The 14501-nt window shown below is 46.3% G+C and overlaps 1 protein-coding gene and 1 long non-coding RNA gene across 2 annotated transcripts; one reads left to right on the top strand and one right to left on the bottom strand.

The window, feature by feature from the left end:
- Nucleotides 1-3999: 3999 nt before the first annotated feature.
- LOC135373437 (tigger transposable element-derived protein 4-like) lies at nucleotides 4000-5483 on the bottom strand. The gene is made up of 2 exons (XM_064606639.1): nucleotides 4820-5483; nucleotides 4000-4748 (listed from the first exon to the last, which is right to left on the bottom strand). Exons 1-2 carry the CDS (start codon nucleotides 5481-5483, stop codon nucleotides 4000-4002), a joined length of 1413 nt encoding a protein of 470 aa, XP_064462709.1.
- A 1360-nt stretch (nucleotides 5484-6843) lies between these two features.
- Nucleotides 6844-7561, top strand: LOC135373473 (uncharacterized). The gene is made up of 3 exons (XR_010416478.1): nucleotides 6844-6890; nucleotides 7209-7250; nucleotides 7516-7561. It is a non-coding gene; the product is annotated as an uncharacterized LOC135373473 (long non-coding RNA).
- Nucleotides 7562-14501: the final 6940 nt, after the last annotated feature.

The raw sequence follows: 14501 nt of genomic DNA, 5'->3' as shown, positions 1-14501 counted from the left end.
TCACATTCTTGTCTTCGTAGCACTTATAAAACCTGCATCGATGTCCGGTTTTTGAATCGCGTGCATACTGACATAAGCTACATTAAACTTGTTAAAGTTTTGTAAGTTTTTGCCACCAGTAACGCCTTCCACTTCCATCACATCCAAAGCATATGAACGGGCTTCCTCATCAGCGTCCGCAGCGCTGACTTGGTTGGTTTGCGGATCAGATAATTAAAAATAACAAAGTAGGTCTTAGTCCACCTTAGTCCACCTACTTTGTCAAGTTCCACCGGATCAGATGATTCGGTAGAACATCGTGGCATCGTGGAAGTATTAGTTCCCCAAATAAAAACGCCCGAGGAATGTCAGAAACACAATCAAGAAGAATAGCCGCTGGCATCGTGCGATGTCAAAAAGCTTGCCGACATTGTGATTTCAGGGAGTGGGATGCAAAGTATTTCGACGGTTTCTCATCAACCTTTCACGTTGCACCCCGGAGAAAGTCGGCGTCTTGTATTTTTCCGTTATGTAAGCCGCAGTATAACATTAGTGCGGCTCACATCAGGTGTTCAGGCCCTCACAGATATTATTTTACGGAATTCGCAGACACGGGCGCAAACGCGTACAGCTTGGGACAAAAGTTTATGGAACACCGGGGTGTCGCATTTCGCTGTTGGGACGACACACTAGAAGCGAAAAGGAGCAGACACACATACTGAAAGATTAACAGTATAGCCGGTCACCCGTTTCTTGTTCGATCTCTTCCTAATATCTAACTGGGGGCCGCTTCGATGAAGAAATGTGTCAGTGCTGTGTTTGCTATGTTACGTATGGGCTTTTGAGACCTGCAGCCAATTTTGCCTTCGCCACACGGGCGTCTCTCGATATTCCTGCAGGATGCCTTGTCGCCTCATCAGCATCGAGCTCTGCATTCTGCAAGGCATGTAAGACTGACTTGTGACCGCACCTAATATAAATACACCAATAAATTGACCGTAAGGTGTTTGGCTATTTTGGCTATGTTCAAATTATCCGACTTGGCTATTTTTTGTCTACTTTCTGGCCCTCACTTGGCGGCCTACGGCTTGGGCGTCTGGTAACCCTGTTCCTGTCGCATGGTTCATGGCGGGGTTCAATTCGCTGTTGTGCACGTGTGATTTGGATTGCTGAATAATCAGTTCAAAACCATCCATTCTACCTTCACCCGCGTTACAGTGCTTTGCCCGTGTTCCTTGCGCAATGCACGCTTACGTCAGTTATGTGCAGGACACTGTCAAGGCTATTGTGCCTGTACCTCTCATCAGAAACTTCCGGCCAAAAAGCGAAACCGATTTTGACAGAAACCGTCGAATGGTTTACTGGTGCTCGAAAAAAGGCGGAGGTAGCGATGAAGAATTCTACGAGGCCGAAATACTGGATCTGGCAGGTAATGTGTTCTAAAATTTCTGTTCTTGGACCTGCAATGCCTATCTAAGCATGATATCGATCGTGTCTACCAGGCACAAGTGTAATGTAACAGAGTTCTCACATCGTTCCAGAATCGAAAGAAGCTTTAATACTGAAGCTCAAGCAGAAAAAGCTGCCTATCCCGACAATTTTTGAGTGCGACAAGGAGTATCATCCACCAAGTAGCCTAAAGGTAGCCTGCCTGGTTATTTGGGGAAGGGGAGAGGGTCAGTGGCAGAAAAAACAAAAAGGAGAAAGAAACGTAGTTTTTTTCAGCTTCAGACCCCTTTTATCCCAGTCAGCTTCTACTTTTGATCTTTGTCGCATGTGATTTACTTGTTCTATTCAACTGCAATTCAACTTTCGCGCATAACTTTCCCAATTCGCGTCCCGTTTTTGTCCTTTGTTTTTAGTTTCATTGAGGGTTGTGTTTAGTGCCTAGCCATCTCTTGTATCTGTTTAACTGGCTCAATATTCGGTGTTCACAATTGTATTCTGATTGCTGCGTCTTAGGCGCCCAAAATGGATTCATTTCGTATTCAACCATACAAGCGTATCGGGCGGAGCCGATCAACGCGGGTACAAAGTTCGCTCGAGACGCGAGACTTGCGCGGCAATGGAGGGTGATTCGTTCGTTTATTCTATGACTTCAAACGTGCTTGGACATAACACTGATCAGTGCGCTGATGCTGAGTTATTTTGACGCTGTGTGCTGTCTGCCCCTGCATAGCAGTGCTATAAGCTGACATCATTCCTAATTCTATTTTTCTTACCAGACGTCTGTATCAGACACAAAGAAAGCAAAAGAAAATGCAAAGAAGGAACGTCTGAAGAAGATTGCTTCACATCAGGGGAAAGTGAGCCAAGCCCCAAAGAAAGTGAGTAAAGTGCATACTGTCATATTGCTCAGAGTTACGATAGGTTGGGTTAGAGGCCTTTTTCAATGGTCATGGAGTTGCAATAAGCATTTTAAAGTAAACAGAGCTTTCTCCAAGTCCCAATGACTAGATGTGTGTGTAAGGATCCATGTCCTGGCCCGCACCCTCTCACAACGCACACGTGCCGCACACATCCATATGGGCGTCGGATGGGTTATGGGCGTCGGAAGGTGGAGGCAGGGGGAGCAGCTGGCCTCCCTGAACTCGGGGCAGGAGGAGCATCACCCCCCAGATATTTTGACGGAGCTCACGACACACCAGTATTTCGTTTTGATAACGAAACGGATTCGAGTGACAAACTACGTGCACACATATGACGCTGAGGTTGTCGTTTCCAGGAAAACAGTGGTTTTAGCACAAAATTCCAGGAATCGCTGTGCATAGAGGAAGCATGCATTGGGACCATCGTGCCACTGTGAACCCCCAGCGTTAGCACACATTGTTGCCGTTGCGGTAGCTTTCTATGTCAAATCCATCTATTTTGTCTGTATGAGTCGGCAAAATTTCATTGTAAATTTTTGTCGTGTGTAAGGGGATTCCAGGAAAACGTGTTACCTTCAACATCACATATATTTTCAGGGGCAACAAAAACTGAATCGATGTGATCCCCCTGAAGAAGAATGCAGTTCCTCTGACGAGAGTGTCGTACCTTCAAGCTTACGTGTGCAGAAGGACAAGATAATTGCAAGACTGAAGAAAAACCTTTGTGAAGAGCAAGACAAGAACAACCGGCTGACACTAGCACTTCTCGATAAAATCGGTAAGGGGTGGGCTTGAGATGGCAATTCTAGTCAAATACTTCTGAACATGGTGCCTATGGTGCAGAATCAAAGAGCTATGTACTGTTACTTTTATGTTACTTGTCTTCGTAGAGCTGTCATACCACATATGGTGTACAGTGAGCAGAATATATTGTTAAGAGGCGAATAAGACGGGAGAGACAGGCATGATGGAAGTGGATGAAAACTCGCGCTAAAGGGCTGATGGCGATGAGCATGGCTATGGTTCTCCCTCACATTATATACAGTGAGCGAGTGGAGTTAGGCTTAACCTGGAGAAGACAGATCTTACTGATAAGTGACGACTTGGGGTCGTACGGGTCAAGACTGCGCTGAAATCTCCAGACACCCGTCTGTGGTCTACGTTGCTAAACCCCCACATTAAAAATGTGGAAGGGGCTTATACATGTAATCTGTAATCCAATTATTAGGCAAGATCAAGTGTGCATGCATAGAAGAAACAGGTTGCATAAACATTGAGGAGATAAGCAGCGTGACTGCTCCCTCCAGAATTGCGATGCTTAGAGGAGGGTGGAATGATATGCTCACTACATAGTGTGTCGTGGCAGTGATGACGTGTGCTTGTTTCAGAGATTGCACGGGAAACTTCAGCACAACGAGCACCTATGGCTGGCAAGTGTTTATTTTTCTACTTTTCTCCTTTGTAATATTGTGCCAAATCGCATTACAGAAAACCCTCGTTATATCGAAGTCAGCGGGACCGCAAAAAAATTCGATATTAGCGGTATTTCGATAATAGCGGAGACGCTTCAAAAACGGTAAACTCAAACACAGGGAATAGCGAAAACGCCGTCGAATCGTGCCAGTATTTTATTGTCGTTCAAAAAACGCTGTTAGTTGGGTTTGTCGCGTGGCCTGGCCCCCGCAAGGAGTCGTTCCTCGAGTTTCCTCAGGCACGTCATCAATTCATAGTCACCGCCACTGCACTCTACTTTGTTGCGAATCAACCGCAACATATTGCGTGTCTCCGCTGCCGTAGGGATTTCACGCGGTCCCTCAGACTCGTCCTCCGAGGCTCCTTCGTCGACGTCCATGTGACCGACGATGATGTCCACAATTTCTGCATCCGTCACAGGACTGACGACCGGAACGTTCGTATCCACTCGCGCAAAGGAGTCGAAATCATCATCCACTTCTTGCCCCACAAGATCATGCACTCTTCTGTAGAGGCTCTCAGATTCCTCCCTGTCATCCAGTTCGACTGGCTGAGCCGTGGCACGTACGCGGCAAAAACCCGCATGCACGAAGCAATTCGCAATCTTTGCTCCTTCCAGGTCCCTCCACGAACGGCAAATCAGGTGAATTGCACCAAGGAGATCAATGCTGTAGCCCTTGTTACAGTCGTACGCAAGCAACATACGCTGAAGGCTTTTCTGGTACAGCCTCCTCGTCATTTCAATGATGCCCTGGTCCATAGGCTGCAAAACGGACGTGGTGTTGGCTGGCAGGAACTCCACAGTAATGGCCTTAAGATTTTCAATTTTGCCGTGGCTCGGGCAGTTGTCGATGATGAAGAGTACCTTCCGTTGTTTTGCATGGAATTTGCAGTCCAAAAGCCGTACGTAGTCCTCGAAGATGGCTGCTGTTATCCAAGCACGCTTGTTACTCCTGTAGACGCTGTCCTTGGGCAGAGTTGCGCCACGAAAGCCTTGCCCAGTATTAGCAACGGCAGTTTGTCGTCCCCAGTAGCATTAGCTCCAAAGAGGACAGTGATGCGTTCCTTGCTTTGCTTGGCGCCTGACGAAGAGCCGTCCGCAGTTGTGTACGTCCGCTTGGGCAGGAGTTTGTAGAACAACGCAGCTTCGTCAAGATTGTAAATATCCCTGTCCGGGTACACTTCTAGAAGTTCCACAAGCCGATTTCGTCGCCATGTATCCACGGTGTCCTGGTTCACGGCACCACTTTCACCGTTGATGGGTGTGCTTCGTACAGCATGCCGCTTTTTGAAGCGCTCGAGCCAGCCATTGCTGCATTTCAAGTCCGGCATACCCAATTGCAAAGCTAGCGCCTCCGCCTTTGCGATGAGCACGGGTCCGTGCACAGGGAGGTTCGCAGACCTGGCGTTCTTCAACCACTCAAGTAGGGCAACTTTCACCTCTGGATACTTTGAACCTCGATCACGCTTTCTCTTGCTTGAGAAATTCTTCTCGAAACCGTTGAAGACGTCCTGCTTGTTCTTCAGAATGGTCGACAGCGTTGACGCTGGTATGTTGAACTCCTTGGCGATGACAGATTTGCTCTTCTCACCTTTGTCCATTTCCACTGCGCGGATGAGCGCTACATTTTGCTCGAGGGTTAAGCACTTCCGCGGAGCCATGGTGCGAAAGAGACAAAAGACTACACCAGCACTTGCCAAATGGACAATGAACCGCGCAAAACAAAACCACATGAGAAGTGCCCACGTGTTAAGGCGGTCACATGACTGATCTTTCCCTCTACCATGTCAATGAACCGTCTTCCTGCGTCCTACTTTCCTGCTCCTCCCTCATTGTACAGAAGGAAAAGAGGTTGCAGCGTGATTGTGCAACGTTGTGCAAGGGGAAAAACAAAGAAAACAAGGAAACGCGGCCTTCGGGAATGTTCTGCGTGGTAACCAGCAGCCGATGCCAGGCGCGCCCTTCGAAATATGCGGAGTTCGCTGCCCTCGCGCTTAGAATAATCCGGTTGAATATACATGTAAATGCACGGGGACTTCGCCGTACTTCGAATAAAGCGATAATTCGAATAAAGCGACTTCGATATAACGAGGGTTTACTGTATGCGCTTGACAGTAAAGGAGCAACAGTTTTTATGTACCTACACGTGTCTCTAGATCCTGAAGCTTCAAAGTTTAGTACTATTTTCTCCAGAATCTGCTCCCTGAATCGAGGTTTGCCGTTCAGTGTTAAACCTGCAAAATTGTGCCTAAGCTAGGCACCTTAAGGCATATAGGGAGAGTCGCATACAGAGAGCTGGGCATGAAACATATCCATTCGATTCCCCATGTTCGAAAATTGAATTATGCTAATTTACTCGGTCGTGATCAGAAAGGTTCTTCAAAAATTGGGAAAACTCATCAGAGCGGTGCGGCTTAGGTCACTTCTCCAGCCACATCACTTTTATCTTGAACGAACAGGGGCATCATCAGCTGTTTGACCCGAGGGCTCTTTAGACTCTGTTTGGTCAAACCAAGGGCATGAATTTTCTCAAAATGATGCAAAGCTGCTTTATAAATCCACCTGTGTCCTCTGTGAGGGGAATTTCTTGAGACTGCCGACCCCCCCCCCCCTTTTTTTCCGAGGACAGGGAGCGGGTGAAAGAGACCTTCCCCATGATCGCCAGCGTTCTCAACCGCATATGTTGTGACATCTGGTGAAGTGCATAACCCCTTCAACATCCGTCATCTGCTGTTGAGTGATATTCCTTCAAATTCCTTTCTAACCGCTTCTCCTTTTTGAACGAAACCTTCACAATTGTGTCCATACTGCGTCTGCAAACATTATTTCGGTTGAGTTGTTGGCTGTCTTACGAGATCGTCCCTTTAAGTTTGTGTGGCAATGGGTTTGACATTCTCATCCGTCTTGTGCCTTGCAACGTTTTTCTAGCAAGTATAGTTGCCTGTTTCTGCTGTGATGGGTTGTAACTAATGAAGCTGGGGGGCGGGGGGGGGGGGGGCTTTGTGTTACAGAGCATCAAGGGCCACTTACTCCCTCTTGTGACGATGTCATGATTTTCGATGTCGAAGGTGAGTGTGTACATGTATGAGCATTTTAACTGTGACAAGTATCATAGTGCCTTTTGCGTACCATAGAGGCGACTCAAAAACGCATACCTGCCAACTCTCCTTTTTTATCTTTGTGTGAGGAGGTTTAAATATAATTAGACCGTAGGGTAACGGTCATTTGCGATGTGTTTACTTTACTTTATTTACTTTACTTTATTAAATCAAGGAACAGTTCTTTTTGTCGTACACCGTTGTAACTTCAGCAAGTGTGGGTGAAATGCGATGGACTGTGGGGACAAATTGTCGTTCATAACAGTGTCCTACTGTTGCATGATTCAGGTGTTCCACAGGGACCTGTAGAAGTGGGAGTGCCCACACCTGGCAAGTATTCATTTTGCTCTTTTTTATCTTTGTGTGAGGAGGTTTAAATATAATTAGACCGTAGGTAACGGTCATTTGCGATGTGTTCGTGATAACTGGAAATTCGTTGTAAGTGGGGCTGTTATAACCGAGATTTACTGTATTAAATCAAGGAACCGTTCTTTTTGTCGTACACCGTTGTAACTTCAGCAAGTGTGGGTGAAATGCGATGGACTGTGGGGACAAATTGTCGTTCATAACAGTGTCCTTCTGTTGCATGATTCAGGTGTTCCACAGGGACCTGTAGAAGTGGGAGTGCCCACACCTGGCAAGTATTCATTTTGCTCTTTTTTATCTTTGTGTGAGGAGGTAGTGTGAGGTTGACGAGGCCAGCCATTATTAGGTTCTTATAATGGAATCTTGAATGAATCATAAATCATGAATCATAGTTGCATAAAGGATCACCTTTAGTGACGTGTGAAGTTAATGTGCATGTATGTGACAAATTTCTCTCTCGTGATCTATTTAGCTGCATTTTTGTAGTAAGTGACGCTGTTTGTTCATGCTGGATTGGATCGCGGTAACAAGTTAAAGTCGGGACGTCTTCTGTTCCAGAGCATCCTGGGCCACATAGTGCTTTCTGTGGGAGTGACGTGAACGCGACTTCAGGCTCGACTGGTAAGCGCACACGAGCACGACAATTTTTATGGCTTTCGGACTGTGCACTTGCTTCGGATTCAGGTATTCATTTGCCAACCGATAATTCTGGCTTCTAGGAGCAACAAAATTCTCGGAATTATAGGACTAATTAAGGAATTATAGTCTGAATTACATCTGCCAACCAATAATTCAGACATCAGGAATTCTGACTAGGTGTTGTCAGAAGCCCCATTTAGCCAATGCATGCTGACATCCAATAATTTTGACAATTTTTTCTCTAGGTGAGTGCTCAATAATTCATACTAATTTCGATCTCAGCTTCTTCCCCCCCTAAGCCTGATGATCCCGAACACAGCGCATCTCTCTCTCAAAGAACAACATCATAGGTTTGCTTTCTGTTTCATGATTCATGCATGCTTCATGTGCCGACTTGGTGGTTGGGTTACAGAAGCGTGTCGTCCTTCCAATCCCGAGGTTGTGGGTTCGAACCCTACGGAGGAGGCTAGCACTCCGGTAGCCCCTCGGAAGGGACGTTAAGTACTGTGTTATATGTATAAGAGTTACATACCTTAAAGAACCCCCTGGTAGGAAAATTAATCAGCAGACTGACCACTGTGGCATCAGTCATTGCCGTAGTTGTTTCGCGATGGAAAGTGGGTCCGGGGGGCTTTCGCATTTTCTGAAATCATCTATTCCTAGTTCCGCCAGCACAAGGATCAGGCACTGACCACAGAGCAAATGTTGGAGGTCACATGACAGTAGCAGCGATTCGTTTGCAGGCCATCAATATGCTTGGAAACATGTTACCCGCTAGACAAGAAACATTTTGGAAGCCATAGTTTGACCTTTCACTAATAATTTGCACTACCTGATAATTGTGACAACTTCTATGGTGCCGATAAGAGCCTAAACTGATGGTCGGCAACTCTTTTAGTCAAAAGTAAAAACTTCCTACAGCAACATTTGTCGGGAATTAGATGGTAAGGCAGGTACAGAAAGTAGATTGAAGAAAAAAATATATTCCAGTTTTTGCGCTGGTTCAGGGATGAGAGCTGGCGTTGTGGCCTGTCTCCCCCAATGTTGCATTTTCTGTACGCACACCCAAGTACAGTGATGGCCCTGTAAATTGATTTCCTATATTTGTGTTGACAAGTCTAGGATGTGGGTGCAAAATGCTGCATACCAGTCAATGCCAGCATAAATGTGAAGTGCAAACTGGATGGCGTTGTCATCGCCAAGTTCTCTAAAATCATGCACATGCATCCGCATGTACCTTACACTTCGACGAACACTCTTGTTAACAATGGCTATACGCAGGGTCTTCGTCAGTAACTGTGCCTGACCCACAACTGGAGCTGTACGCAGTAGTCGACGACAAGGTATGGACTACCCGATATGCTTTGTGCGATTAGCTACCAGGAAATAATTCTGAGCTTGGTGTAGTGCATTGTGATGACACAGAGGCCAGCTTCACTTTTGTTATCTCTACCATCAGCACGCTTTTTTCAAATTGAGAATGGAAATACGGGTTTTAGAGCAGACAGCAGATTTTGAGAGCAGACAGGGAATTCTTTGCAAACAGGTTCATTTTTTGCATAGCCACAGACATTAATTTCGCCATCACAGATTTTGTATAAAAAGTAAGCATATGTTAGGCGCACAAGCTTAACCACAGGCTAGTGAGCTCAGTTTATGGGTCGTACAGAGATGCTTAAGTATTCTGCAAGTTCTTGCCTTAAAGCAGAGTACATCAATAGGTGAGAAAACTGCTGAACATGTGACAGGGGTAAAGGTTTGTTAGATCCAGCCCCAGGTATGGAGAATAGTGGTCTAATTATGATTCATTATATTTGTCAGGTTCACATTGGGAATAGCTTCTTTATTCCTCGCAACAAGTTAGATTTCCTTCAACGTGGAACTACTGATTCTAAATTGGTGAAAGATGTAGCCCGGCATCTCTGGACGATAGAAGAGATGACTAGCCGGAGCATTACTGGCCAACCGTGCCGCAGGCCAGGTGTGCCCGGATCGATCAAGCAGCAGGCAACCCCTGCGAAGGTCGAAGCCATAACTAGTAAGTTGTCCATCTTTAGCAAGTTGGTGAGAAAGTGCACATTATTGCCATTGATTTTGAGCCATGTATCTGAGACGTGTGTGCCAGCCATTTTTGATAAAACGTATGCCAGTACGTGTGCCATATATTAATACAACCCCAGGAACTGCAGGCCAGCCTTCATGAGGAAGTGCTGTACTCATCATTATTGAAATTTTGCAAGACTAGGAAGGATGTGCATTGGTGCTTTTGCATTCCAATTACAGTGGGTGATATCTGATGAATCTTTGAATTTTTTTCAGATGTCCTTTCAAAATTTGTTGAGGGCCACCCGAACCAGACGCCAGCTGAACAAAGAATGAAAACCGTCAGAAAAACACTAAGTGATTTCTTTGCAGACATGGCCCGCCAGGGCAAGAGAAGGAAGATCGTGTCATGAACTTTTCCTACATAAATACACGTATCAATACATAAGAATAAAAATGCAGTTTAACAAGTTGCACATGTCTGAACACATGAACACCACATTAACACAAGCAATGGAGCAGGCGGGCCAGACCGGACGCCCGGAAAACCAGTCTATCAGTACAGACTGGGCACCAGTATAACCAGTCTACCAGTACAGCCTGGGCACCAGTATGACCAGTGTCAGACTGGGTTCATAATCCGGTCTATCACTGGAGACTGGTTTCCAGTCTGTCCAGTAAGACTGGTTTTTTCAACAGGGTTACAAAGGTATTCCCATGAGAACCGTTCCTCAAAAAAGGCGATGGCGATTCCGAGTTCCTTGTAAAAGTTCAGGGATTTTTTCCTGTCCATACATGGCCCCACACTCACTGTCCACTTCGCGAGGTAGTCTGCGCCAAGGAATCGCCATCTTTTTTAGGTTTAGTTACACCCCAGAGTACTTGCAGAACTCCCTAGTTATCCTCAGTCCCTCTTCAACTTCCTCTTTTGATGTGTCCACAACTAACTGCAACGTCGTCCGCATATGCGAGTAGTTTCACAATTTCTGTGTCAATCTGTAGCCCGTGGATACGTTCGTTACTGATTACCAACGCTCGCTTTCCGCATGCCACGAAACACCTCTCTTCAAGATGCTGCATTAATCCACCGAATGCGCCTCGATCTGGCCTTTACAGCTCAGTGGCGTTACCGCTTGAGACAAGTTGACTCTCCCACCTGCTGCCACTGTGGTGCTCTTGAGCATCTGGAGCATATTCTTATTCATTGCCCTCACTACCAACCTTCCCGAACCACACCCCCGAGTCTCTTCGTCAGCTGGACTCTCGCCCCTTCTCCCTATCGAAATTGCTTGGTCCCTGGCCCAATCCAGCCCAGAAACGCTGTGCGCTCAAAGCTCTTCTGACATTTCTGGACACCATCGGACTTCGATCGTTATTGTGAAGAGGCTGGTTATTTTATTCCCCACATTCCCACCAGCAATGGGGTAGAGTATCGCTTGTGGCGATGAAACTCCCCACTCTCCAAGGTCAAAAATAAAGTTGTTGTATCTTCCGGCAAAGCGGCTCCAAATATGCAGCAAATAGCACAAGTGAAAGGAGGCAGCCTTGTCTTACAGGTGAGCGGATTTTTATTGGTGTACTCAACTTGCCGTTCACCACCAGCCTAGTGCAGATGTCGGTGTAAGAAAGCTTAATCGAGTTCTCCAGGTAGCTACCTACACCCATCTTTTTCAGCACTGCCCACAAGTGATGATGGATCAACCGGTCAAAGGCCTGCTTCAGATCGACCTGTACTACAGAAAGCCGGGCAGGGATGACCTCTGCAGCCTCACACACTGACCGCATGATATGTAAGTTCCTTCCAATGGATCTTCCCTTGATTCTATACGTCTGGTGGGTGCCAATAACGGTTCTCAGAAGCGGTTCCAGTCGAGCGGTGATGAGTTTTGCAAGGATTTTGTAATCGGTGCAGAGCAGACTGATGGGACGAAAGTCATTCACCGTGGGAGTTTTGAAATCTTTGCTGTTTTTCTTCGGAGTGAGCACAGTAATGGACTGACGCATCGACGGTGGTAGTAGTTTCAGGCTAGCGATATCATTGAAGGCAGTCTGAAGAATGGGACACAGCCATGCAGCGTATTTTTTGTAGAAGACGGATCCCAATCCATCCGGTCCGGGTGCTTTGTTTGGCCCAACCTTCTTGATGGCTTTCGCTATTTCTTCCACCGATATCGAAACATTCATTATCTCAGCTAATTCTTCATTCGCCGTGGGAAGGTCACCCATTTCATGTAGTATTTCAGGCGCCTCTCCTGCAGGCTCCGATGAGATGTACATCTTGTGAAAAGCTTCTTCAATTCCCTCTTGCGTTTCCACCGTACCATTTCGGACTGTGAGGGCAGAGATGGCGTTCCTAGAGGCGCGTTCCCTTTCTCGGATTAGAAATACCTTTGATGGCTCCTCTTCACGTGCGACCGCGTTGACGCTTCTGCGAACCGCCGCTCCTTTATATCGTTCCTTCATAATATTAAGGATTTCGTTCTTGACGTGTCGAACTCCTTATAACGGCCAGGATTATCATTCTCCTCTGCAATTAGAACACGCAGATCATGAGTCAAGCACGCCAGTTTTGCACGCTCCTGGTATTTTTTCACTTGGCAATAAGATATTGCTTTGGCCTTGATGTTTGCTTTAAAGGTTTCCCACGAAGCTGTATCGATTTCTGCTCTATTCAGATACTCGTCTAGCTGATCTTCCAGCTGTTGAACCAAGTTCTCATCTTCGAGAATACTCTCATTCGGCTTCATTATTGACCTCCTGGCGTTATCTTTCGGACTGTCGGGGGTAGCTTGTTGATTTGGGCACACTTGAATTGTCACTAACCCATGGTCTGAAAAAGCTACTGGCGTTACAGAGTAGTGTCCTGCTGTCCTATCCCAGTCTGCGGAAAGGTATACCCGGTCAAGTCTTGCGTGAGATGCACCATGCCAATGGGTGTACCAGATGTCTAGCTCAGGTTGTGCTTGAGCAACATCTACCACGCTGTAGTCTGCCAACATCTTTTTGAGCACCGTCACACTGCAATCGCTTCTGTGGGGGTAGCTGTACTCTTGTTTACTAGTCAGCACATTAAAGTCACCGCATAGCAGCACTCTTGCTGGAGTGTCAACAAACGCGCGAAGCTCCTCGAAGAAAACCTTTCGTAAACTCCAATCACACGTACCAAGTTATTGTGCAGAATGATATCTCCACTGGTGAAGCGCCCTGCTTGGTCTAAAACAGTATCTACCACGGTGATATCCTGCTTTTTCCTGATTAGAATTGCTGTTCCTGCGCTTTGACCAGATCCCATTGAGTGATAACAGAAAAAGGTGTGCTTGAAGAAATTCACTAGTTCTCGTTCTTGCTCAACAGAAGAAATTTTGGTTTCCTGCAGGAAGATTATGTCCAGCTGGTGCTTGTTTATTACTTCCATTAGCCATAGCTTTCGTTGTAAGGATTTAGATACGTTCCAATTCTAATTTTCTATACTCGCATTATCTGTTGTTTTATATGTGCCCTGTTTCCGTGTAGCTGGGGTCATCCAGTTGCGATGCGCCGATCTCTTCTAAGGACACCGCGGATCTCAACAACTCGGTCTTTTTCCATCGACTTTCCAGCCTTCGACGTCGCGCCTTTGTTCCTTCAGGTATTCTTTCCCTTTTGTGTGTTGCTTATAAAGCCGTTTACGTTTGCTCACTTTTCCCCACCCTTCCTCAGAGTTCATATCCTCTTTTTCTATCAACTAGTTGTCAGAATCATCCCCGACTGATGCTGTTTGATTATTATCGGAAGCCTGTCCCTGGACGGTTATTTCTTCCTCATCTGTATGAAGCTTATCATCCTCAGTTTTTTCGGCCTCGTCTTGGTCCATCATATCTTCCGCGATTATTTCCTGTGCCTGTTCTTTTGTTTTGCTTGCATAAGATTGTAAGCAATCTTCTTCCTCGTGGCCAAGCGTTCTGCATTGTCTACACCACGTGGCCTTGCACTGTCTGCGTAAGTGACCTACATCTTTGCAACGCAGGCAGAGGGGAAGTTTACCGGGTACAGGCACGAGGACAGGATCGCCCCTAATATGAATCATATCGTATCCGGTCGGCGTTGCAATTCTCGGACAGTCTAATTTGGACTATTCTTGTCGTTCTCTCAATACCGGCAAATTCAGCAACTTTCCATTTTTCTTTTATAATTTCAAGCACTTTTCCATATTCCTCTACAGCGTCGTGAATGACTTCTCCCAGCCTCAGAACATCAGTTCTCTCATGTGAACGACTTTGTTGGGCAGGTGAGGAGAAACCCAGTGCAACTTCAACAGTGATTTTCTTTTGCGTGGGGGCCCACTAGCACGCACCGTTTCCCTTTCACGACTATCTCCTTTAAATTCAAAAGCTTGACCTTCTCTGCTTCGTTGCGGAAAGTTATGGTCCAAACATGGTTGTACCGGTATGCGCCGAAGGCGCATATTTCTTTCCTTTCGACGACTTCTTTCAAGGGCACGTCAAAATCGATCACCTTATAAGGCTTAGCTTACGGGTCTGCATGCATAATGAC

The sequence above is a fragment of the Ornithodoros turicata genome, unplaced genomic scaffold (genome assembly GCF_037126465.1).
Source record: "Ornithodoros turicata isolate Travis unplaced genomic scaffold, ASM3712646v1 Chromosome25, whole genome shotgun sequence".
Taxonomy (NCBI): Eukaryota; Metazoa; Arthropoda; class Arachnida; order Ixodida; family Argasidae; genus Ornithodoros; species Ornithodoros turicata.
Note: the sequence above shows the minus strand (reverse complement) of the source record. Positions and strands in the feature narration are given on the sequence as shown.